The 26,126-nt window shown below is 35.5% G+C and overlaps 1 protein-coding gene across 4 annotated transcripts in view; it reads right to left on the bottom strand.

Annotated features, from left to right (window-relative positions):
• Positions 1–26,126, bottom strand: part of CNKSR2 (connector enhancer of kinase suppressor of Ras 2) — a gene marked incomplete at its 5' end in the record, with an annotated part of 252,528 nt that overhangs the window by 178,174 nt on the left and 48,228 nt on the right. For all 4 annotated transcript variants that reach the window (XM_080910443.1, XM_080910444.1, XM_080910445.1 and 1 more), the window contains 2 exons: positions 18,012–18,099; positions 20,107–20,309. In XM_080910443.1, coding sequence (XP_080766569.1) covers positions 18,012–18,099; positions 20,107–20,309 — 291 coding nt within the window. The remainder of the gene's footprint in view (positions 1–18,011; positions 18,100–20,106; positions 20,310–26,126) is intronic.

Genomic DNA, 26,126 nt, shown 5'->3' with positions numbered 1-26,126 from the left:
CGTGGACTTCATACAGTCTGTGAGTTGTTTCTGGGGGAGTGCAAGCCTCTGGGGTTAGCATCCCACTATCAGTGACTGCATATTATGTCTGTTCTTTTGTGACTGGGTTATCTCACTCAGGATGATACTCTCTAGGTGAAGCCATTTTCTTAAGAATTTGGTTAAGTCATTGTTTCTTGTCACTGAGTAGTACTATATTGTGTAAATGTACTACAATTTTTGTATCCATTCATCTTCTGAAGGACATCTGGGTTCCTTCCAGCTTCTGGCTATTATAAATAAAGCTGCTATGAACATTGTGGTGCATATATCTTTGTTGTGTATTAAAGTGTCTCTGGGGTATATGCCCAGAAGTGGAATAGCTGGGTCTTCAGGTAGTACTATATCCAATTTTCTGAGGTATCGCCAGACAGATTTCCAGAGTGGTTGTATTAGCTTGCAACCCCACCAACAGTGGAGAAGTGTTCCTCTTTCTCCACAGCCTCGCCAGCATCTGCTGTCATCTGAGTTTTGGATCTTGGTCAATCTGACTGGTGTGAGGTGGAATCTCAGGGTTGTTTTGATTTGCATTTCCCTGATGGCTAAGGATGTTGAGCACTTCCTCAGATGTTTCTCGGCCATTCGGTGTTCCTCAACTGAAAACGTTTTGTTTAGCTCTGTACCCCATTTTTTAATAGGGTTATTTGATTCTCTGGTGTCTAGCTTTTTGAGTTCCTTGTACACCTTGGATATTAGGCCTCTATCTGATGTGGTGTTGGTAAAGATCTTTTCCCATTCTGTTGGTTGCCGTTTTGTTTTCTTGACGATGTCTTTAGCCTTACAGAAACTTTGCAATCTCATTAAGTCCCATTTGTTAATCTTTGACCTTAGAGCTTGAGCCATTGGTGTTTTGTTCAGAAAATTTTCTCCTGTACCTATGTGTTCTAAGGTTTTCCCTACTTTCTCATCTAATAGTTTCAGTGTATCAGGTTTAATGTGGAGATCTTTGATCCACTTACACTTGAGCTTTGTACAAGGAGATAAGAACGGGTCTATTTTCATTCTTTTGCATGCTGAGTGCCAGTTGGATCAGCACCATTTGTTGAATAGGCTGTCCTTTTTCCATTGAATGTTTACTGCTCCTTTGTCAAAAATCAGGTGACCATATACATGAGGGCTCATTTCTGGAACTTCTATTCTATTCCATTGATCCACTTGCCTATTTCTGTACCAGTACCATGCAGTTTTTAGCACAATTGCCTTGTAATATAGCTTGAGGTCAGGGATAGTGATTCCCGCAGATGTTTTTTTGTTGTTGAGGATGGATTTCGCTATTCTAGGTCTTTTGTTATTCCATATGAAATTGCACATTGATCTTTCCAATTCCATGAAGAACTGGGTTGGAATTTTGATGGGGATTGCATTGAATCTGTAGATTGCTTTTGGTAGGATGGCCATTTTTAAGATGTTGATTTTTCCAATCCATGAGCATGGGAGATCTTTCCATTTTCTGAGATCCTCCTCAATTTCTTTCTTTAGAGGTTTGAAGTTCTTGTCATACAGGTCCTTCACTTGCTTAGTTAGAGTCACACCAAGGTATTTCATAGTTTTTGTAACGATTGTGAAGGGTACGTTTTCCCTAATTTCTTTCTCCACATGTTTGTCCTTTGAGTACAGGAATGCTACTGATTTGTTTGAGTTAATTTTGTATCCAGCCACTTTGCTGAACTTGTTTATCAGCTGTAGGAGTTCTCTGGTGGAATTTTTGGGGTCACTCAAGTAAACTATTATGTCATCGGCAAAGAGTGATGTTTTTATCTCTTCCTTTCCGATTTGTATCCCCTTGATCTCCCTTTGCTGTCTAATTGCTCCAGCCAGGACTTCCAGTACTATGTTGAAGGTAGGGGGAGAGTGGGCAGCCTTGTCGAGTCCCTGATTTTAGTGGGATTGCTTCAAGTTTCTCGCCATTAAGCTTGATGTTGGCTGTTGGTTTGCTGTATATTGCTTTTATTATGTTTAAGTATGGGCCTTGGATTCCTGTTCTTTCCAGGTCTTTTAACATGAAGGGGTGTTGGATCTTGTCGAATGCTTTCTTAGCGTCTAGTGAGATGACCATGTGATTTTGGTCTTTAAGTTTGTTTATATGGTGGATTACATTGATGGATTACCTTATGTTAAACCATCCCTGCATCCCAGGGATGAAGCCTACTTGGTCATGATGAATGATCGTTTTGATGTGTTCTTGGATTCCGTTTGCGAGGATTTTGTTGAGTATTTTTGCATCAATGTTCATAAGTGAGATTGGTCTGAAGTTCTCTTTCCTTGTAGGGTCTTTGTGTGGTTTAGGTACGAGGGTTATTGTAGCCTCAAAAATGAGTTGGGTAATATTCCATCTGATTCTATCTTTTGGAATAGTCTGGCGAGTATTGGTGTTATATCCTCAATAAAAGTCTGATAAAATTCTGCACTGAACCCGTCTGGACCTGGGCTTTTTTTGGTTGGGAGGCTTTTGATGACTTCTTCTATTTCTTTAGGTGTTATAGGGTTATTTAGATGGTTTACTTGGTCCTGGTTTAACTTTGGGACCTTCTATCTGTCTAGGAATTCATCCATTTCTTCCAGATTTTCCAATTTTGTGGAGTATAAGTTTTTGTAGTAGGATCTGATGATTTCTTGAATTTCCTCAGTTTCAGTTGTTATGTCCCCACTTTCCTTTCTGATTTTGTTAATTTGGATACTCTCTCTTTGCCCTCTAGTTAGTCTGGCTAGGGGTTTATCAATCTTGTGATTTTCTCAAAGAACCAACTCTTGGTTTTGTTGATTTTTTCAATGGTTCTTTTTGTTTCTATTTGGTCTATTTATGCCCTAATTTTGATTATTTCTTGCCGTCTACTCTTTTTGAGTATATCTGCTTCCTTTTGTTCTATGGCTTTTAGCTGTGCTGTCAGGTTACTGATGTGAGCTCTCTCTAGTTTCTTTTTGGAAGCACTTAGGGCTATGAGTTTTCCTCTCAATACTGCTTTCATTGCATCCCATAAATTTGGGTATGTTGTGTTTTCGTTTTCGTTGAATTCTAGAAAATCCTTAATTTCTTTCTTTATTTCTTCTTTGACCCTGCTATCCTTTAACAGAGCATTGTTTAGTTTCCATGTGTATGTGGGCTTTTTGTTGTCTTTGTTGTTGTTAAAGACCAGCCGTAGACCATGGTTATCTGAGAGGATGCATGGGAATATTTCAATCTTCTTATATCGATGGAGGCTCGTTCTGTGTCCAATTATGTGGTCAATTTTCGAGAAGGTGCCATGGGGTGGTGAGAAGAAGGTGTATTCTTTTACTTTGGGATAGTATGTTCTGTATATATCTATTAATTCTAGTTGGTTCAAAGTCTCTGCTAGTTTTGCAGTGTCCTTGTTCAGTTTCTGTTTCCATGATCTGTCCATTGGTGAGAGTGGGGTATTAAAGTCTCCCACTATTATTGTGTGGGGTGAAATGTATTTTTTGAGCTTTAGTAAAGTTTCTTTTATGAATGTGGGTGATTTTTTAATTGGAGCATATATGTTAAGTATTGAGAGTTCCTCCTGACAGATTTCCCCGGTAATGAATAAAAAGTGTCCTTCTTTATCTTTTTTGATAACTTTTGGTTGGAAATTTACTTTATTCGATATTAGAATAGCCACACCAGCTTGCTTCTTGTAGCTGTATGCTTGGAAGTTTTTTTTTCCCACCCTTTTACTCTGAGATAGTGTCTGTCTTTGTCTCTGAGATGAGTTTCCTGTATGCAGCAAAACGCTGGATTTTGTTTATGTATCCAGTCTGATAGTCTATGTCTCTTTATTGGGGAGTTGAGACCATTTATGTTAATAGATATCAAGGAATAATTGTTTCTGTTTCCTGCCATTTTTGCTTTTTTGGGTTGAGTTGTGTCTGTGTTTTTTTCTTCTTTTAGTTTTCTTGTTTAGGAGTTTTCTTGTTTTTACTAGGCTGCATTTTCCCTCCTTGTATTGGGTTTTCCACCTATAATTCGTTGTAGTGCTGGGTTTGTGGTCAGATATTGTGTGAATTTTGATTTGTCTTGAAATATCTTCGTCTCTCCATCGATGGTGATTGATAGTTTTGCTGAGTATAGCAGCTTGGGCTGGCACTTGTGCTCTCTTATGGAGTGCATGATGTCTGTCCAGACTCTTCTAGCTTTCATAGTCTCTGTTGAGTAATCGGGTGTGAGTCTGATTGGTCTGCCTTTATATGTTACCTGACCTTTTTCCCTTACTGCTTTTAGTATTCTTTCTTTACTTTGGGCGCTTGATGCTTTTAGTATTATGTGTCGGGAGGTATTTTTTTTTCTGGTCCAACCTATTTGGAGTTCTGAAGGCTTCTTTTATGCTCGTGGTCATCTCATTCTTGAGGGTAGGGAAGTTTTCTTCTATGATTTTGTTGAAGATATTTACTGTGCCCCTTAGTTGATACTTTTCTCCCTCTTCTATTCCTATTATACTTAGTTTCGATCTTCTCATTGTGTCTCAGATTTCCTGGACATTTTGGGTTAGGAGCTTTTTGTTTTTTTGCATCTTCTCTGGCTGTTTTGTCTATGTTTGCAATGTTGTCTTCTGCCCCCGAGATTCTCTCTTTGATCTCTTGTAATCTATTGGAAATGCTTGCTTCTGTGACTCCTGATTTCTTTTTTTGGTGTTCTGACTCTAGGGTTATCTCTTTTAGTGTTTTCTTTATTGTGTCAATCTCTGTTTTAATTTCCCTCTTCTATTCCTTTATTTCTTTGGTTCTGTTTTCCTCTAGTTCTTTGAGTTCTTTGAGTGTTTTTCTTGTTTCTTCTTTAAAAGCTTCTGAATCTTTTTGCTTTTCCTCCCTTTCTTGTTTAAGTAACTCTATCAGCGTCTTGAGGCATGATTTCAGGTCTGTGTCTTCTTTTTCTGGAGTGTTTGGAATTCCGATGTTTGCTGTTATGGGAGAGCTGGGCTCTGGTGTTGTTAGATTGTGTTGGTTCCCTTGGGATATACACTTTCTCTTTCCTCTTGCCATTTTGTTGTGAGTGATATGTTCTTGCCTTTCCCTTGTTTCTGGTCTGTGTCCCTGGTTCTCCACTAGTTGAGGTGTCAGATGGGTCGAGCCCTGTTTTATGCCTCAGAGTCGTCGGGTGTGAGCAGAAGTTCCAACATTCTGTTTCTGGTTGCTGGATCAGGCATGGCAGGGCAGGGCAAGGCAGGGGGTGCACTTTCCGTGTGTACTCCACAGAGATCTTTCTGCTCCCCTGCAGCCCAGGTCTCCCACCCACCAGTTTCTCAGCCTCTACAAGCCTTCGTTCCGGGTGGCAGATGGGCCAGGCTCTGCTCTGCGTCCTGAAGTCGCCTCCGGGCAGAAACAGAAGTTCTAATTTTCTGTTCCCAATCGCAGTTGCTCAGCCTCTGAGCCGCCGATCTGGGTGGCAGGTAGGCCAGGCTCAGCTCTGCGTCCGGAAGTCGCCTCCGGGGGAAACAGAGGTTCTAATATTCTGTTCCCAATCGCAGTTGCTCAGCCTCTATGAGCCTCCGTTCTGTGTGGCAGGTAGGCCAGGCTCTGCTCTGCGTCCGGAAGTCGCCTCCGGGTGGAAACAGAAGTTCTAATTTTCTGTTCCCAATCGCTGGATCGGGCAAGGTGGGGCAGGGCAAGTTATGGTGTGCACTTTCCGTGTGCACTCCGCAGAGATCTGTCTGCACCCCTGCAGTCTTGGTCTCCCACTCACCAGTTGCTCTGAGTCAATTCTTAATCTTTCCTATTAAACTATCTATATTTTCAAAAGGTAACCTTATAGAGAACTGCATTGTCCCTTTAAGTTTTCTAGATGTCCCATTTATTCCATGAAGTTAATTCAGCTTACAGATATTTCATTATGATAGTTCTCAATGTTCACTTTCTATAAATGTTTTACAGATGAGGTACAAAGATAGAACTTTCAGAATCATCATTTGAAAACAAAATATGTACTCACCAAACTCATAGTACATTTAGTTTCTTCACACTTTTATAAAAAGCCAATTGATTTTCACAGCTTTAAAAACATTCTGAACATAATTTTGATTTTAAACTTTAATGTGCATAATCTCAGCAGACATTTATAACAAAAATAATTGAGCCTTTCTCTTCATGAAGTTTTGTATTATATAAGAGATATCAAGAAGCTTATATTCACACAATGAAGGTAATATTTTTGTATTACAAGGCTTTTCTAGCTTCCAGATGTTCAAGTTACTTATTATAAGGACAATCTAACATATCCTAAGGAAAAGAAAATCTATAGGTTAGCAGTGCTTATTTTTTGCTTGTGACAGTTTTAACTAAATAGTTCAAGCAAAAATAGGCATCATACATTATCAAATAAAATATACATTAAATATTAATTCTCCAATTCCAATTTCTGGTTGGAAGAAAACTGATATTAGAATATGTTCAAATATATTCCAACTACTAGTACGTAAAAAACTTATTAACCCAAATATATTTTACCTACTAAAATTGTATTTTCCTAAAGTAAAATTGTTTATTTTCAGTAACTGTGGTACTTAAAAAATACTATTTTTCAGGTACTTGAATAATATTCTCGATTTATAACAATAAAGACAGAATAGCTGAGTCCTAATAAATCTAAGCAGTAACAAAAGGCTAAATCATAGTTTCAATTTGGTATGTCTCCTTAGAAATATCTTATACTGTTTCTTAGTACTAAAACTGAATGATCATGAAGTCAAATGTAATATTTAGGCAAATTTTAATAAGTCTTTTAGTTCCTCCCAATAGATCACATTGAAACACTGTTTTTTTTTAAACTGAAGAAAATGGTCTAGAGTGACTGAATTTAGTCATGCACACATAATAAGTTGTGGCCAATAAACTGTGAGTTGATGTATAATGTCTTATTTTCATATAAAACTCTATAAAAAACACAGTTCACTATGATCTATCTTACCTGCCTCCATGGCCAGCAATATTGTAGAGGAGGCTGCCCTCTCACAACTGGGTCTGAAGTGATTAATTACACAGGAGAGCTGACAACATAGGGTGAAGTGGATGGAATATGACAACTACTGTTGAAGCCACAACAGGTTCAAATTGTTACTGAAGTATAATCAGTCTTATCTTGAATGATATAATACCCCATCAAATACAAAGGAAAATAAGATAGATATGCATATGACTATACAACAAATGCAGTTTAATAAAAAGTATGTCATTAATTTTTAGGCTATTTTCTTTATTTCAGAAAATATGGGTGCAACTGTTTTCGGAGGTACTGTGTCACCCTTCACAGTGTGATACAGAATCTGGCTCAGAATATGGCCACCTTCATTGTAGGTAGCATTTTTTTTTTTTTTTTTTTTTGCTATTTTGTGTTCATCAACATCTTAATATCATTTTTATAAGTTTGAGTCAAGCTCACTTCTAATTACTGAATTCTTATCACTTATTTAGGCTGACACCATTAGCTATAATTTCTGCTATTTTACTCATTGGAATCTAATTTCACCTGAATTTCCTATTTGATGTTTTGACTCAACCTATGGCACTGTGTTATTTTAAAAAAACAAAAAATTTCAACTACTAACTATATTTTTGTTAGTTTGCTGATTTCAGCTTATATAGGTCTGAAAATTCTATTTCTTACAACCTGTGTAAAGACCAATATATGTAGTCTTAATATTATTCAGGTATTTTCTGACCCATAATAAACCACTGAGATATTATCAGTGATCCTTGTTTATCCAGTTAGTTCCTATCCTTGCCTGTACCATCACAACAGTCTACAATTGGCTCTCCTTTAATTCCAAGTGCATGGTAATATATTTGATGCTATTCTTAGCCTTAAGTGAAAGTCTTTGCAAAAGTAGCAGTGAAAGTAGAGTCTAATGGGTGCACTAAGTCCTGAGAGTAAGTGAGGTTTGAGTGTTTCATTACTAACCAGAACATTTGTACCACCCCACCTAAGGTCAATGAAACTTTCAGGAAAACAGATTGAAGGAAGATACTAGCTGGAAAATGAGAAGAAGGCCTATGAAAAGGCCTTGATATGATTTTATAGTAAAAGCAGAACCTGTCTTCGCTCTACACAAAACTGGGGTTATCAATAATCAGTCTTGGATTGGGGTGGGCCTCATGGGGTCCTAATCCTTCCTAATGAGCTAGTGGTTATGGACAGATTCAGGGGGAGGAACAGACACTGTCTACAGTTATATACCCACTGATGAGCCTAGATGTTCTTATGGATAGCTCTAGATTCATTGTAACACAGGTGACCCTGGTTATACTTAGCAAGTTAAAAAATAAAACAAAAAGAAATGAACAGTAGAAAGAGACTTAAGAGGAAGGAGAGGTAAAAAGGGGTAGTGGGGAAGGTTCTAAGCTAATGGCAAGTGACAGTAAACAGAGCGCCATATACATATGTATGAGCACATCCCCACACATGTATGCTTGAGTCAGGGCCTTGGCTACTATGGTCTTCATTAAGTAGACAAGGTTAGTGTTGAGCTTGCAGTAATTCTCTTGCATTTATTTTCCAAGCACTAGGATTATAGATGTGTGCCACCATTTCTGGCATGGCCCATTTTTAGTTATGAATTCTAAATATCATTCAGGCTCTTGGCTGATAAGGATCTCTGTTTGATATCCCTTAGAGATAACTGAATCTTATGACCCACACATCTTAATTCTTTAGTAATCTTGGACTACCGAGATTACTTTGGTAAACAATTTTTGATCCTATATATTTTCTTCCCAACTCACATTCAATTTATGTTAAAGTATAACCACAGTACAGTGATTATCAAAATTGGCTCTACATTAGATTTATTTGTGATATCTTTTAATAAATACTAATGTTAAGTCCTACAGTCAGACTTGTTAAGTCTTAGATGGTAGCCAAGCATTGATCACAGGGATGGGCTTGCTATCATGGATGGCATGCTAAAGCTGGGACAGCCATTGGTTGGTCATTCCTTCTATTTCTGTTCCATCTTTATTCCCTGCACATCTTGTAGGCAGAAAAAACTGTGGGGCTAAGGTTTTGTGGCTGCAATGGAGTCCCAATCACTCCATTTGAAGATTTTTCTGATCTGATAGGAGTCTTAGCTAGGGTCAAATGCCATCCATGATAGTAAGCCCATCCCTGACCCTGCTAATTACATTCTGCTATACTTGTACACAGGAACCTAGCAAAACTGTAGTCTGAGAGGCTTTACCCAGAAACTGATGGAAACAGATTCAGATACCAACAGCCAAACATTAAGCTGAACTTAGGGAATCCTATTGAAGAAGGGGAGGAAGGATAGAAGGAGCCAGAGGGATCAAGGACGCCACACAAAACCCTACAAGATCAACTAACCTGGGCCCATGAGGGCCCAGAGACCAAACTACCAAATAGAGAACACATGTGAGATGAACTTAGCTAGGCCCTAAGCATATATGTAAATGTTGTGCATCTCAGTCTTCATGTGGGACCCATAACATCAGGAGCAGGGGCTGTCTCTGTTGCCTGTCTTTGGATTCCTTTCCCTTAATAGCCACCATAGGAGAAATTGTACCTAGTACTATTGCAACTTGCTTGCAAGTTGATATCCATGGGCGGCCTTCCGTTTTCTGTGGAGAATGGGAATATGAAAGGATAGGGTGGTGGAAGATGAATGGGTGGGGACTAGAGGGAGAGAAGGAGGGCAAGACACAATCAGGATATAAAGTAGAAAAAACAGGTGCAATCTAAAAAGGAAATTCTAAAAAGGAAAATAAAACACAACTAGCTATTTTGAGGCCTTTTGCTTTCATAGGTCTGTCATAGAAAACCTTTTAAAATGTATTGGTATTGCTTTTGGCTTAAAATTTTAGAAAGAGTAATCACCATATGTTGGAAATGGTAGCACACAAGAGAATATCTTCTGGGAATTATTTTATTCCCTATGAGGGTCAAGTTCCATTAACACACTTTTCCATATCTGTTCGCTTATCCCTAATATTGTGCATCTGTTTGTTTATACATAACATGAGCATAATGTTTAAAGTTACTACTTATGACTTTTGAGAAAAATTTAAAAGCCTTTAAAAGGTAAACTATATAATAAAATATGTAACAGATTAGTTTAGAGATTGAATGAAAATAAAAGTACAAATGTAGTAAACAAGAAAAAATATTTTGAAAATGACACAAGGCATCACAAACAATATAATTCAATATATTTGATTTGTTGTAAACTTAATTGTGGGTATACAATCAAATGTCCATCATCAGGAGAATGGATTAGTGAATATGAACAGAACACAATATTATATTCAGTGAAATGAACTACAGTTATAAGTCACATAAAATTTTAGGAATACATCAAGTGAAAAAGCATGAGATGCTTAGTGATAATATTTTCCTAAAGCTTAAAGATAAGAATCATTAACTGCCTTTACTGGAGTATTATATATGAATATTTAAAGACAAAAATACAATATGATAAAACCCATGAAAGAGGGTAGGCATATAAGATGCAGGGGTAGCTCAATAATGAAAGTGCTATTAGTTAGCACTCCAACTATTAAACTTATACAATAAATTTATATGATAGTTAACTGTTATGATCTATAGCAAACATGTTATGTATACTCTTCTGTATATATGGAATATTGTGCAATACTATAATACAAAATTTACCTATAATATATTAAATAAGGTTGATGTCTAAAAAATAGTATGCTGTCATTTTCCCCCCTAAGAAAACTTAACTAGTACAGTATAAACCATCTAATTATTGGTACAGATAATACTACAATCTATACCTTTAAAAGTCTTTTGGCATGATGACTTTGAAAAATTCCTAGCATGAAAAATTTATTCACTTATCCCTTCACCCAAAACCTTAAGAAAATATGCAGCACAAGGGCTGAACCTAGGTTACCCCACACATTTGTAGTAGATGTGCAGCTTGGTTTTTATGTGAGTCCCCGAAAACCCAGAGCAGGGACTTTACCCTGAATCTGTTGCCTACCTATAAATTCTGTTCCCCTAACTCGGCGGCCTTGTCTGGCCTCAATGTTCCAACTAGGATGTGCCTAGTCCTACAGTGACTTGAAGCACCATAGTGAAGTGATTGATACCCATGGTGGCCCTCCCCCTTCTCAGAGGTGAAGGGGAGGGGTGAGGTTGGAGAAATATGAGGAGGGACTGGGAAGAGAGAGAGGGGCTGCAATCAGGAAGAAAAGTGAATGGATAAATTAATAAAAAAAGAAATATGCAGCTTTTAGTGATTATTTAAGATCATGAAACGTCTTATGCTTGTGTAGTTCTAGCTAACATTCTCATTACACATAAGCCTTTGAAAAGATACAATTGTACATATATTTAATATACTATCAGCTTTGCAAATTCCATTTTTATACGTGGACCTAGGTAAAATCTTCAAGTTCTTTGACAACCATCTCTAATCCTTCTATTATCTAACCTTTGATCAGATAATATTATCAGATTTTGATCAGCATAAAGTAGGACCTGAAAAGATATAACTAGTGCTTCTTAATTATTAAAGAAGCCAAAGAAAATATAAAGAATAAAAGATAGGCGAATTGAATTAAAACTATTAGTTTAAATAGAAAGAAAAAATAGTACCAAGTTTCATACTATCTTCACTGACTATGCTAAATTAGTATAATTCATATTGCTTAACAATGATATATAAGGCGTGCCCTGCTTTTTGGTCTGAAATGCCCCAGTTTCTGTACCAAGAGCTCTAATTCAATTTTCAGGTCACCTAGAATGTCTGATTCACGAAGACATAGACACTAACCCTGAGAATGCAGTAAAAGGATTTAAAGCTGTGTTCAAAATGACTGAGACCACTCTGGCTTACTTTGCATGCAATAACACTGCATGAACTAAGGAACACATTCTGCCTATTCAAGCACAATTTAGACTACCATTTTATATCTCTACATGTCTGTAATTGAAGTTTGATTTTTTCCTATCATCTTTAAAACACAAATTTTGTATAACTGCCATACATGTACCATTAAAATAAATGTTTTGAATGATTTATGAGTGGCAAGTTCATATATGACAAACATTAATCTCTGCATTACATTTAAATGTGAATGTTTTAAGAAATACTCCAGAATGCTAATTATGCATATTACATTAAAGTATAAAGATTTCCTGAACTAAACCAAATTAATTTTAATTTCTTCTTCAAGACAGGTTTTTACTATGTGGCTCTGGCTATACTGGAACTCAGGATGTAGACCAGGCTGGCCTCAAACACAGCTATCCTCTTGCCTCTAGAGGCATTAATCAGACTCTATGCCTGACTTTCAATTTTTTTTTAAATCACTCATTTTAGACATGTTTTTTTTTAAACTTCATGAGTACTCAATAGCAAAATTAAGCAAAGTACCCGTCTTTTGAGCTTCTAATAAAGCAAGAAACTAGCTCACTTTATGTGTTTTTAAACTCTCTTTTGTTATGTAATTCTAATAGCCATTTTTTAAGTTGCTATGAAATGTTCAAATGTTCACATAAAGCTCTGTAATAATCTAACAAGATAGCTAATGGCACACTTTTACAAATAACTGACATCTGAGAACTGAGGTAATTTATCCAACTGTATATACAATTCTTCAAAAGCATATTAAGGACAATTAAACTCAAATCTTATTTTATGTCAAATCTTACCACAATATTTTCTTATAAAACATGGGAGGTAAGTTACACAAAGTGTTCATGAAGTATATAAAGGTGGTGATATTCATGTAGATGAGATATGATTAAGTAGATTATGAAAGATATTGCTAATAAATTTACAGTCATTTTCCCTGAATAAATCATTAATAGAAATTTAAAATTAATTCCTAGCTACATTTTAAAACAATTCTGCAATGTTTTTAAGTATTTAAAAATAAGTGCTCTAAAAGAGTAAACCCCAAATTATATTTCACTGCCATAAAAAGTTATAATTTTCTTTCAAGCTTGAATAAAAATTTGAAATTAAATAGATGAAAGTAGTTAAATTTCAGTAGAAATATTTTATGTGTACTTGACATGTTCGTTTACAGTTTTACTTTCAAAATCATAATTGAACAATAGTAAATATAAATTTTTAATTTTATTTTTATATAAAGTTAACAAAATGTCTAGAAAGCACAAATACATAATTTAAGTGAGATTGCTTGCCAAAATTAAAACATTCTTCAATAAGGTATTTAAAGGGTATCAACAAAATAATACCCTTTTTTTTCTTAAATATGTATTTATAATGAAGTGAAATAACTATGCAAGGTAAAAAATATAACAAAGTAAACAAACCAAAAAACAATACCAAGTAAAAGCATGTTACCAGCAATTGAATTTTCAAAGCAAGTTTTCACTCCAAATTTTAACAACTGAAAATGATTTAAAGTTTCCTACAACACATGAAATTATTCTCTCAGCATATAGATCAAATATAAGTGTAAAGGTTTACCGAGAAAACTAACAAACAATAATGGGAGAAAAACACTGGTATGTTCGTGTTTTAAAATGAAATTCTATTATATCCCTCTTGTCCAATCTCCTCTTAGGTTCCTCTTGTGTTTTACTGGACACCCGGGATCCATTTTAAAGTCATTTTGATCATTCAGTTAACTTTGAGCTTGATATTATCTCTTATGATTAAAATTTAAAGGAGCCATGATATGAATTGTCCAGTGTGGAATGACTTTCAGCAGAGCTAGCTTTCATTCCCTCACAAACTGCTTTCACCCTATCCCTTGTCCCAAGTCTTTTCAAACTCATCAAAGCTTTATCTTTCATAATGACACTTCTGTGCTCATTTCTTAATTAGTGACAGTCTTAGTTTTTGTGTCTGAAGAAGGGAATATTAAGATGGTAGAGCAGAATTATTTTAGGTTATGCTGAGACCCACGAAGACAGGCATCATGGCAATTATTTCAATTCTGTCAAAAATGCGTGGGTACCTGTCTCATTTTTCAGAATCACTTTCTGACAGGGCTCTGAAAGAAGCTTTAGTTCTTTCTGAGAATGTTTCACAGTTAAGATTTTTTAAAACAAGTTTCCCCATTTTCTTGAGTGTTTTTATAACAAATTTTATGTTAGGGAAAATACTTTTAAAAGCTTCAAATATCCCAACTCATCTAAACACAGAATATGTAAAAAATGACATAGATCATATTAGACTAAAAATGGCAAATGGAGCTATCCAAAGGGAAAAAAATTATAGTGCCTTTTCTCACTAATTTTAACATTTGAAATTAGAGTGTCCAACATCAATAAGAATTTTCCATTTACTCCCTAGTGCCACCCCTGTGTGTTAAGAAAGTGAGAAAAGCCATTTGTGACAGTTTATTTTTAGATATTGATCATCTCATCTTGCTGCAAAGGGAATAAAAATAATTAAAGTTGAGTGAAAAACAATTTTAAGCCCAGCATATTTCAAAGCATAAAACTGTTCAGATGAGATTTCTTGAAAGCCTGGTAATAAGTGCATGTCCTAGATATTTTGTGGAGTCTATACCTTACTTATTCAAATTGGCCTTTTAAAGTGGCAGCTAAAGTTTAATTCCTATATTTATGTATTTCATATAACTCCAAATAAAATTTTGACTTATATACATATTCAAATGTAATCACTAAATTAGACAATTTGTTAGATGTTAACTACATGAAATTTATTTTAAAATAAATCTTTAGAATTAGTTTATAATAGGTTCTTTTGTGAAACTTTAATATCCCTTCAGTATGGAAAACTTCCTTCTTTTCTGATACCTTAAATCCATTTTGGAATTTGTAAAATATAGAAAAGTAAGGCCTGCAGTTAGATTCACTATCACAAAGCAAACAAATAAGTATTTTATTTCATGATTTTATCTATCAGTCCTCATTTCTATTGGTACCGTGGGCAACAATAGAACACAGAGATCACGAAACATTAGATGGCATCCCTTACAGTAGAAAAATTGCAGTATTTCAAAGCTAATTTTTTCTACTAATATACAAATTTTCTCTAAAACATTGATTCTCAACCTTCCTAATGCTGTGACCCATTAATACAGTTCTTCATGTTGTGCTGACCCCAACCATAAAATGATTTTGTTGCTACTTTATAACTGTAATTTTGCTACCGTTAAGAATTATAATGTAAATATATGATATGCAGGATGCCTGGCAACCCACATAAAAAGCAGTGCTAAAAGATACATTTTGTTAGTATGAGGATTCTGTATGATATTTTAGAAAAGGTATTATTCTAGCCTGGAATACGGTTCTGAGGATAAAACAGTTTCTTTGACTTTCTGTAGCACTGGGGATTGAAGTGGTGCTACAAAGCACACACAAACATGCAACAAGTGCTCTAGCACTGAGCTATGTCATCCATCCCAAGATTCCTATTTTAACCAATGAAGAGAGATTTAAAGTGATGGAAGTCTTTGAGGTTTTTAAAAATATGAATAACAAAAACAGAATGGAAAAACTTCCTCACAGGAGGGTTAACAGTTTTTTTCAATTATCAAAACACAAATGAGCATAAGCTGGCCACAGAAAATAATTCTGCTCAGTCTATTTATTTTTAACATATAGTATATATCAAATACGAAAGAAACTGTTCCTATGTTTAAGGACTTGATCATATAATGAAACTAAGATAACTGTTGTTCCCAGAAGATCTGGGAAATGCTCTGCATAAAATGAGGAACTCTACCTCTGCTCATACAGCAGTGAATGTGCATCATAAAGTGGATTTCAGAGAACAATAGAATTAGTCTAATATTTTACAAGATAAAGGAAAACAACAAATATGTGGGAAACTTGAAGACCGTGAGCACAGCATGGTGTTACATTTCACTTTACCTGTATCAGGAAGAAAATTACACTAAGGATTCAATATACAGAAGATGCTAACACCTGACGGAAGTCAGAAAAACTTTATAAATGAAGTCGCATTTCTCACATACATTAAAGGATAGGGAATGATTTTAATAAGACAGAGATGAAAGATGTATAGGGCATATTTTACAAGGTGTCCTAAGACAAATGGCTAAACTAAAATCTGTTTTCCTACTGATAATTTATCTGTATGAGTTAGAGTAAAGTTAATACACATGGGAGTTCTTGAGGATAAAATGAAGTTATGCTGGAACAACAGGTTAGCTTCTTTGAAAATCAAAGATGGGAGTTAGGAATTCATTTGCAAATATCAAAACTGCATTAGATTTGTAATAACTAATTCAAAGTTGATCAATTCTATACTTATAGAAAGACTAAAATAAGATGTCACATTATTATTTATAAATATGAGTTTGTATTTGATGTTCCCTTTAAGGAACAACAGAGCAAAGTACAAATTAGGGCAAGATAATAACCAAGAACACAAGATCTTGTTCTAAAATAAAGATGACACATCAAACAGGACGTGTGATGGGAAAATGAGAATGAGGTAAAAGTAGTTGTGACAAATGTCATGTGTAACTGAATTTTAAAATACAGAAGTACGTAACATATGAGCAAAATGTCCTAGGATGGCACAGCATCTTCATTTAAAGAAAGTATATAGAGTGGGTGGAGGGTACAGAACATCCTTGTGTTCTAGGTACATTTGGAGTATTTCAGTAATTTTAGGTTTGGTCATGACAGAATGTACTTAAGGTTCAGCCTATAAATTAATCTCTCCTCTAGTCTACTTACGGTTTCCTAACCTCTCAGTAGCAAAACCTAAACCAATTACTACCTTATAATAAGATCTCTAAAGAGTTGTTGAGCACCAAAGCTAAGCTACTGGAAATTGCTACTGGGAATACCAACACGTCTTTGAGGGCAACATGAGAATGGGTATGCTTTAGACAAAGTATGATGAGGAGTCACAATGTAACTCACGAGGCCATAGGTGAAAGTCTTAAGAACCTAAATTGTGAGATATACAGTGCAAAAATACCTACATGAAAGAACAATAGTATATGAAGTTAGTAAATCTATATTAATAAAATTTTCTGCTTCTTTGAGGAATTATAAACAGTATAACAACCTGAGAGCTATAGAAGATATCAAGGACAGGTGACATAAGGATAAATTAGATCACATTTTTTCTAATTTATCCAATTATCATTATACATTAACCCCTTCTCTCCCACTTGAATCATTGGATAATGGTACCCTGAGAAACAAGCAGTGACAATAGGATGCCATTAGGCTGATGGAAAGTTGAAACTATATAAACATCACACCTCCAAGACACACTTTATTTGATTTAAAGACATTTCTGTAGATCTACTAGTAAATTTGCTTCAGTCTCTGTCATTTCTCATTGTTTTATAAGAGAATTGATTCAAATATTTATACTAGTTGTTAAACTCCTAAAGGCATATGATTTGGCATCTGGCTTAGTTTTCAGTGAAAAAAGTTGCTCAGGCAATTAGATCATTGTTAAAAGCTGTCATATATATATATATATATATATATATATATATATATATATATATATATATATATATATATATATATAATTGTACACACACTGTGAAACTATTAATCTTAGTACAAAAATCTGAAATTATCTGAATTGAGTGATTTAATTTTGTGAAAGTGATACAGTTTAGACATTCCATTTAAGATAAGACTGATAGACATGATATAAAATAATAAAGTTAGGTATACCAATTCATTTTATATCTTCTAATAAACAAAAATTATGGTACATTTATACTTTTACAGTAGATTATTTACTTTGAAAGAACCATTTCCTAGGGGATGGAGAAATGGGTCACAAATTAAGAATATGAGCTGCTCTTACAGAGGACATGGGTTCAATTCCCAGCACTTACATGGTGGCTCACAACGGTTTATAACTCTAGTTATAGATGGGATCCAACCTTTTTCTGGCCTCTAGAGGTATCAAGTATGCACATGGTACACAAACACATACAAAGCACTTATACATATAACAATAAAATAAAAATGGTTAAAAATTAACAATTTGCTCATTTTGAAATATAAAATAGATAGTAATTGAATAAAATAAAATGTTATCAGTTAATACCTGTTGCACAATTGTTGTTAACTCCAAGCAGAGCTGTATGACATTATTTCTTGTGACTGAATAGTCTGTCACAGCAGCAAATGGTGACCTACAAAGGGAAAAATAAGACTGTGAATAGTAAGAACAGTTTTTGAAAATCACGAAAATAAAATATAACATACAATTTTGAACAATAATGAAATGAATTGTTCTTAAGCTTACATCTTGATAAGACACAATATCTGGGACTCATTTAAATTAAATGAATAAAATTAAGAAGAATTAAATTTTAGAAATATAATTTTTCTTTCTATAAAACTTCTCTTTGTAAATTTCTTTACATTTCATTTTGATATTTTTTCCAGGCCTCTTAACTACAGTGAATACAAACAGCAGAAAAGAAAAAACAAAATTGTATTATTTACTTTCCAAAAAAAGCTAACATTTTATATATAATATTGCTTGAAATATTCATAAATTAAAGGCTATCAATATTAATAAACTAATGTTTTACTATATGTAAATTGCTATTCTAATTGTGGTATATATACTAACTTAATATTTATAATAACTCTTATAAAAGAAGAAACATGAATGTAGGTACATGTTTAGTGACTTGTCTATGTCACAGACTGAGTGAGTGTAGAAGGTAGTATTCACACACAGAAGTCTGAGTCAAGAGTCCACAGTCACAAATACCCTGATTTCATAATCTACCACATACTTTACCCTACCTAATGTCTCAGCCACATCTTACCCTATTAATACCTGTCCTTTTTTTTTTACTTCAAATTCTTTGTTCCTTTTGCTTCTATGGCACTACATTCACATAAATTCCTTCTATGCTGGTTACACTTTCAATTTTTTTTTTCATGAGCTAAACTTTCCTTTTCATTCTTTGAGACAGGGTTCCTCTGTATAACCCTGGGTGTGCTGAACTTTCTCTGGAGACCAGGATGGCCTCAATCTTAGAGATCCACCTGCCTCTGCCTCCTGAGTCCTAGGATCAAAGGCGCACACTACCACTGCCTACTCTGAGCTGAACTTCTATCCATTTTTCAATTGTTGTTGGTCCACAGCTATCATCTCCTATCACATTATCTCTCTGTTCCCTTGAAAATCTCTCCATAAAATATAAAGTACAGGGCTGAAACCCTTTTTAAATAACTGTGGTATCAGTGACCAAAATATAAGTAAAATGTTTGCTGTCTTGAACTACCTGTCATGTAAAGGACAGTTAATAAGAAAAATAGGCCTAGTTCATAATTAAAGTCATGTAGCATATTATGAAGGTCTAAGTATTTTTAAAAATCAAGTGTGACAATCAAAGTGTATTCTAATATTTCCTTCCATCTCCTGTTCAATATGTGCATATGTGTGTTTAACAATAATTAAAGGGGTAATAAGGTTGAGAAGGACATGGAAAGAGTGTGGGGAAGAACTTATACAAGTACAGTTTTAATATATGAAATTTTCAAAAAATTTAAAAATACAATTACTTTAAACAACTGATCAATGTAGTTGATATAGGTATAATTAGAACTTCATAATGTTATTGTATATCAAAATACATTTTTATTTATTAATTGTCTCAAAAACCTACACATCAAACAAAGAAACGAATGTATAAAACCTTTATCTCATACATATAAGGTCTCAATTTTTAAAAGGCCAATTTTTATCTTACTAATGTTCACCAGAGGAGACATTTTGTCAAGACTAAATTATCAGAAATTCTTATAAATTATTCAACCACAGCACAGGGCAATACCATGAGCTATGAAAACAGCACTCATTTAGTTTCTTTTTTTATTGCAATCCAATTTTAATTTTTAATGCTTACATATCATATTATAAATTTTATGTTATGTCTTACATCTCAAGATATATCTACATGAGGTTGACCCAAACTATTATGATATTATTAATAAACCATAACAATAAAACATTATTATGGTTTATTAATAACATGACTTATTTATTAATAATATAATTATTAAAATATTACTTTTGTTTTTCTATCTGTCTAATAGTTTCAAAAGGAAATATGAAATAAGCTATAGTACAAACTGTTGTATAAGAATGGGTTACTTATGAAACATGGAGACGAATGTACCTGTCCAACCAAGCAAGAAGACTCTTGGCTGCTCCTATCAGATCCACAACTGAGGTCAGAAAGTCATTTGGTAATTTTCGGCTGGTCCTCCCATCATAATGGCCACTCCTTCTCCTTCCTGTTATGAAGTTCTGTAGATTTTTGGCAGACGCATTCAACTTGTGAGAAAGGGTTTTTAGATTTTCTGTTTCTAAGCCATAATTCTGAATAATAAAAGAGAAAAATACATCTAACATCAGTATTTCCTTTGTCCATTAAAACCTTTTCTTCATCTTATGTGATGGGAATAGGACAACTTTAGAAATACAAATGAATCAGACAGATTTCTGACTTAGTGGAGCCCACAGTCAAATGTCTGTTTGTGATGATATCAGGGGAAAAATTATAATAAAGATGTTCTAGTTTGGTCTTTTCATGTTTTGTGTTTAATACAGTGTTTAATCCAATGTATAATTTGTATCCTTCTTTCATATATTACATCCCAACCACAACCTCCTGTCTCAACCCCCACTGCTCCCAGCTACCCCACCCCAAACCTCAGCGACTTCCACTCTCCCCCAGATCCACAACTCTTCTGTATCCTTTCAGAAATCAGCAGGCTTCCCAAGGATATCAGCTGAACACTGCACAAGAAGATGTAATAAAACAAGGCACAAAGCTTCCTAGCCATGATGGATGAGCAAACCCAATAGGAGGAAAAGGGTCCTAACAGCAGGCAAAAGAATCAGAAACTCCACCTCTCTCACTGTTAGAAGTTAGTTTTTATATCAACTTAACACAAGCTAGTCATCTGAGAGGAGTAAATTTCAATTGAGATAATGCTTCCATAATACCTGGGTATATGCTGGGAAGACTGTAGGATATTTCCTTGATTAGTGATCGATATGGATAAACCTAGCCCACTGAGTGGTGCCACCTCTTCGCCAGTGGTCCCAGGTGCTATAAGAAAGTAGTCTAAGCAAACTATGAAGAACAAGCTAGTAAACAAGACTACTCCATGGCCTGTGCATCAGCTTGTTTCTAGGTCTCTGCCCTGTTTGAGTTCCCGGGTTGAATTCTTTCAATGAAGGACAGTGATATGGAAGCAAATACAAAGTAACAACCGTTTCCTCCCTAAGTTACTTGTACTCAGTGTTTCATCTCAGCAATGAAAATCCTAACCAAGATAGGCATTAGGGAAAGGACTTCTTTAAGAAAACAAAAGCTTGTTTATAAACTATACTTAACTGCTTTCTTTGATTGATTCCCTGCATGTTCATATATTTGGCTACTAACATGTGGGTCAGTAACCAGGTAGGATTCAGAACTAAAACAACACAGGAGCGGCTAGTCTTACTGAATTAGCACTCCATGAAAGTCTTCCATTTTAATTATCTGCATGCGAAATGCTATGTATGAAAGACATGAAAGAACACAATCCACATTTTAGGAAATCAAGTTGGCTATATCCACACTAGTGGCAAATTCTCTTCTAATGAAAAATTCAACATTATTTTGATTTGAATACACCATACAGCAGGTACTTAGATTTTTAATACTTTTCATTGTAAATTTTGTCAAGTAAAAGGCTTGGAGATAATTTTTAATAATTTAAGCAATTATGATGTAGAGAAACACATCTCAACAACATCAGACCTCTGATATTTATACAAAATACCTATTATATAAAAAGTATATGCAAGGCGGACCGCCAGCCCCTAGGGGTTGAGAAACTGGTGAGTAGGAGATCTGGGCATCCAGGAAGCAGAGAGATCTCTGCGCAGTGCGCACCCGGAGCTCGCCCTCCGACCTGCGTGATCCAGGGACCAGGAACAGAACTTTGGAACTTCTGTTTCCACCCGGCAGCGGCTTCAGGGCACTGAACAGAGCCTGGCCATTCTGCCACGCGGACCACCAGCTCCTAAGGTTGACAGACTTGTGAGTGGGAGATCTGGGCGGCCGGGGAGCAGAGAGATCTCTGCGGAGTGCGCACGCAGGGTGCACCCTCCGACCTGCCTGACCCGGGGACCAGGAACAGAACTTTGGAACCTCTGTTCCCACCCGGCGACTCTGAGGCATAGAACAGGGCTGGGCTCATCTGCCACCTGGACAAGTGGAGATCCAGGGACACAGACCAGATACAAGGGAGAGGCGAGAACATATCACTGACAACAAAATGGCAAGAGGGAAGAGAAAGAGTATATCCCAAGGAAACCAAGACAACCTGGAAACACCAGAACCCAGCTCTCCCATAACAGCAAACATCGGAATTCCAAACACTCCAGGAAAAGAAGATACAGACCTAAAATCATACCTCAAGATGCTGATAGAGATACTTAAACAAGAAAGGAAGGAAAAGCAAGAAGATTCAGAAGCTTTTAAAGAGTAAACAAGAAAAAACTCAAGAACTCAAAGAACCAGAGGAAAACAGAACCAAAGAAATGAAGGAATGGAAGAGGGAAATTAAAACAGAAATTGACACAATAAAGAAAACACTAAAAGAGATAACCCTAGAGGCAGAACACCAAAAAAAGAAATCAGGAGTCACAGAAGCAAGCATTTCCAATAGATTACAAGAGATCGAAGAGAGAATCTCGGAGGCAGAAGACAACATTGTAAACATAGACAAAACAGCCAGAGAAGATGCAAAAAACAAAAAGCTCCTAACCCAAAATGTCCAGGATATCCAAGACACAATGAGAAGACCGAACCTAAGGATAATAGGAATAGAAGAGGGAGAAGAGTATCAACTTAAAGGCACAGTAAATATCTTCAACAAAATCGTAGAAGAAAACTTCCCTACCCTCAAGAATGAGATGACCACGAGCATAAAAGAAGCATTCAGAACTCCAAATAGGTTGGACCAGAAAAGAAATTCCTCCCGACACATAATAGTCAAAAAACCAAGTGCCCAAAGCAAAGAAAGAATACTGAAAGCAGTAAGGGAAAAAGGTCAGGTAACATATAAAGGCAGGCCAATCAGAATCACACCCAATTTCTCAACACAAACTATGAAAGCTAGAAGAGCCTGGACAGACATCATGCAGACCCTAAGTGAGCACAAGTGCCAGCCCAAGCTGCTATATTCAGCAAAACTATCAGTCACCATAGATGGAGAGATGAAGATATTTCAAGAAAAATCAAAATTTACACAATATCTGACCACAAACCCAGCACTACAACGAATTATAGGTGGAAAACCCAATACAATGAGGGAAAATACAGCCTAGTAAAAACAAGAAAACTCCTAAACAAGAAAACTAAAAGAAGAAAAAGACACAGACACAACTAAACCCACAAAAGCAATAATGGCAGGAAACAGAAACAACTATTCCTTGATATCTTTTAACATAAATGGACTCAACTCCCCAATAAAGAAACATAGGCTATCAGACTGGATACAGAAACAAAATCCAGCCTTTTGCTGCATACAGGAAACTCATCTCAGAGACAAAGACAGATACTATCTCAGAGTAAAAGGGTGGGAAAAAAAAAACTTCCAAGCAAACAGCCCCAAGAAGCAAGCTGGAGTGGCTATTCTAATATCGAATAAAGTAAATTTCCAACCAAAAGTTATCAAAAAAGATAAGGAAGGACACTTTTTACTCATTACCGGGGAAATCTGTCAGGAGGAACTCTCAATCCTTAACATATATGCTCCAAATAAAAAATCACCCACATTCATAAAAGAAACTTTACTAAAGCTCAAAAAATACATTTCACCCCACACGATAATAGTGGGAGACTTTAATACCCCACTCTCACCAATGGACAGATCAGGGAAACAGAAACTGAACAAGGACACTGCAAAACTAGCAGAGACTTTGAACCAACTAGAATAGATATATACAGAACATATCATCATAAAGTAAAAGAATACACCTTCTTCTCAGCACCCCATGGCACCTTCTCGAAAACTGACCACATAATTGGACACTGAACGAGCCTCAATTGATATAAGAAGATTGAAATACTCCCATGCATCCTCTCAGATCACCATGGTCTACGGCTGGCCTTTAACAACAACAAAGACAACAAAAAGCCTAAGTACACATGGAAACTAAACAACGCTCTGTTAAAAGATAGTAGGGTCAAGGAAGAAATAAAGAAAGAAGTTAAGGACTTTCTAGAATTCAACGAAAACAAAAACACAACATACCCAAACCTATGGGATGCAATGAAAGCGGTACTGAGAGAAAAACTCATAGCCCTAAGTGCTTCCAAAAAGAAACTGGAGAGAGCTTACATCAGCAACCTGACAGCACAGCTAAAAGCTCTAGAACAAAAGGAAGCAGATATACCCAAGAAGAGTAGACGGCAAGAAATATTCAAAATTAGGGCAAAAATAGACCAAAAGAATGAAAATAGACCCTTTCTTATCTCCTTGTACAAAGCTCAAGTGTAAGTGTACCAAAGATCTCCACATTAACCAGATACACTGAAACTATTAGATGAGAAAGTAGGGAAAACTTTAGAACATATAGGCACAGGAGAAAATTTTCTGAACAAAACACCAATGGCTCAAGCTCTAAGGTCAAAGATTAACAAATGGGACTTAATGAGGTTGTAAAGTTTCTGTATGGCTAAGGACATTGTCAAAAAAACAAAAAGGCAACCAACAGAATGGGAAAAGATCTTTACCAACTCCACATCAGATAGAGGCCTAATATCTAAGGTATACAAAGAACTCAAAAAGCTAGAAACCAGAGAATCAAATAATCCTATTAAAAAATGGGGTACAGAGCTAAACAGTTCTCAGTTGAGGAATATCAAATGGCTGAGAAATATCTGAGGAAGTGCTCAACATCCTTAGCCATCAGAGAAATGCAAATCAAAACAACCCTGAGATTCCACCTCACACCAGTCAGATTGGCCAAGATCCAAAACTCAGATGACAACAGATGCTGGTGAGGTTGCAGAGAAAGAGGAACCCTTCTCCACTCTTGGTGGGGTTGCAAACTATTACAACCACTCTGGAAATCAGTCTGGTGATACCTCAGAAAATTGGACATAATACTACCTGAAGACCCAGCTATTCCACTTCTGGGCATATACCCCAGAGACACCTTAGTACACAACAAAGATATATGCACCACAATGTTCATAGCAGCTCTATTTATAATAGCCAGAAGCTGGAAGGAACCCAGATGTCCTTCAGAAGATGAATGGATACAAAAATTGTGGTACATTTACACAATAGAATACTACTCAGCCACCAGAAACAATGACTTGTCCAAATTCTTAAGAAAATGGCTGCTCCTAGAGAATATCATTCTGAGTGAGATAACCCAGTCACAAAAGAGCAGACATAATATGCAGTCACTGATAATGGGATGCTAACCCCAGAGGCTCGCACTGCCCCAGAAACAACTCACAGACTGTATGAAGTGCAAGAAATAAAGAAAAGAAAACAAAACAAAACAAAAAAATCTTTATACAGCAAGAAAACTTTGACTATTTCCATGTTACATTTTGTTTTACATGTACTTTATGCTCATTGTAACTATTAAGTTTTCAATGCATACTATCAAACCTTTAAAAAAATCAAGTACTGACTAACAAATATATCCATACAGTTTTATGTAAAAATTATTTTAATATCTGAAAAAAAAGTACTGACAAAAATGTATTGTATAATTTTATGCAAAAATGCTTAAAATCTGTACATTTATCTTTGTTTTGTAAAATAAAGTTGTTAAAAAAGTCATAAATGAGAATTCCTTACACATGTGTTACCTGAAGCAAAATTATCTCAAGAAAATGGAAGAAATACATGGCAGTAGCTAACAAGATCTATATTTGAATCTCAATTGTGAATCTAAAATTTGAATATATACTGGGGATACACGTGAAAAAAAATATGTCTGTTGAGTCCCTTACCCTACTGAGAAAAAGGATATATATATATTGTCTAGGTAAATCTTTTGTAATTCTCCAATTGAGCCACGATGTTATATAACTCTGGAATTTCTCCATTTATTTTTTGTCTGATTGATCTGTCTGTTGGCAAGATTTGTATATTGAAGACAGTCATTAGCACA

Source organism: Micromys minutus (genome assembly GCF_963924665.1).
Source record: "Micromys minutus genome assembly, chromosome: X".
NCBI lineage: Eukaryota > Metazoa > Chordata > Mammalia > Rodentia > Muridae > Micromys > Micromys minutus.
Note: the sequence above shows the minus strand (reverse complement) of the source record. Positions and strands in the feature narration are given on the sequence as shown.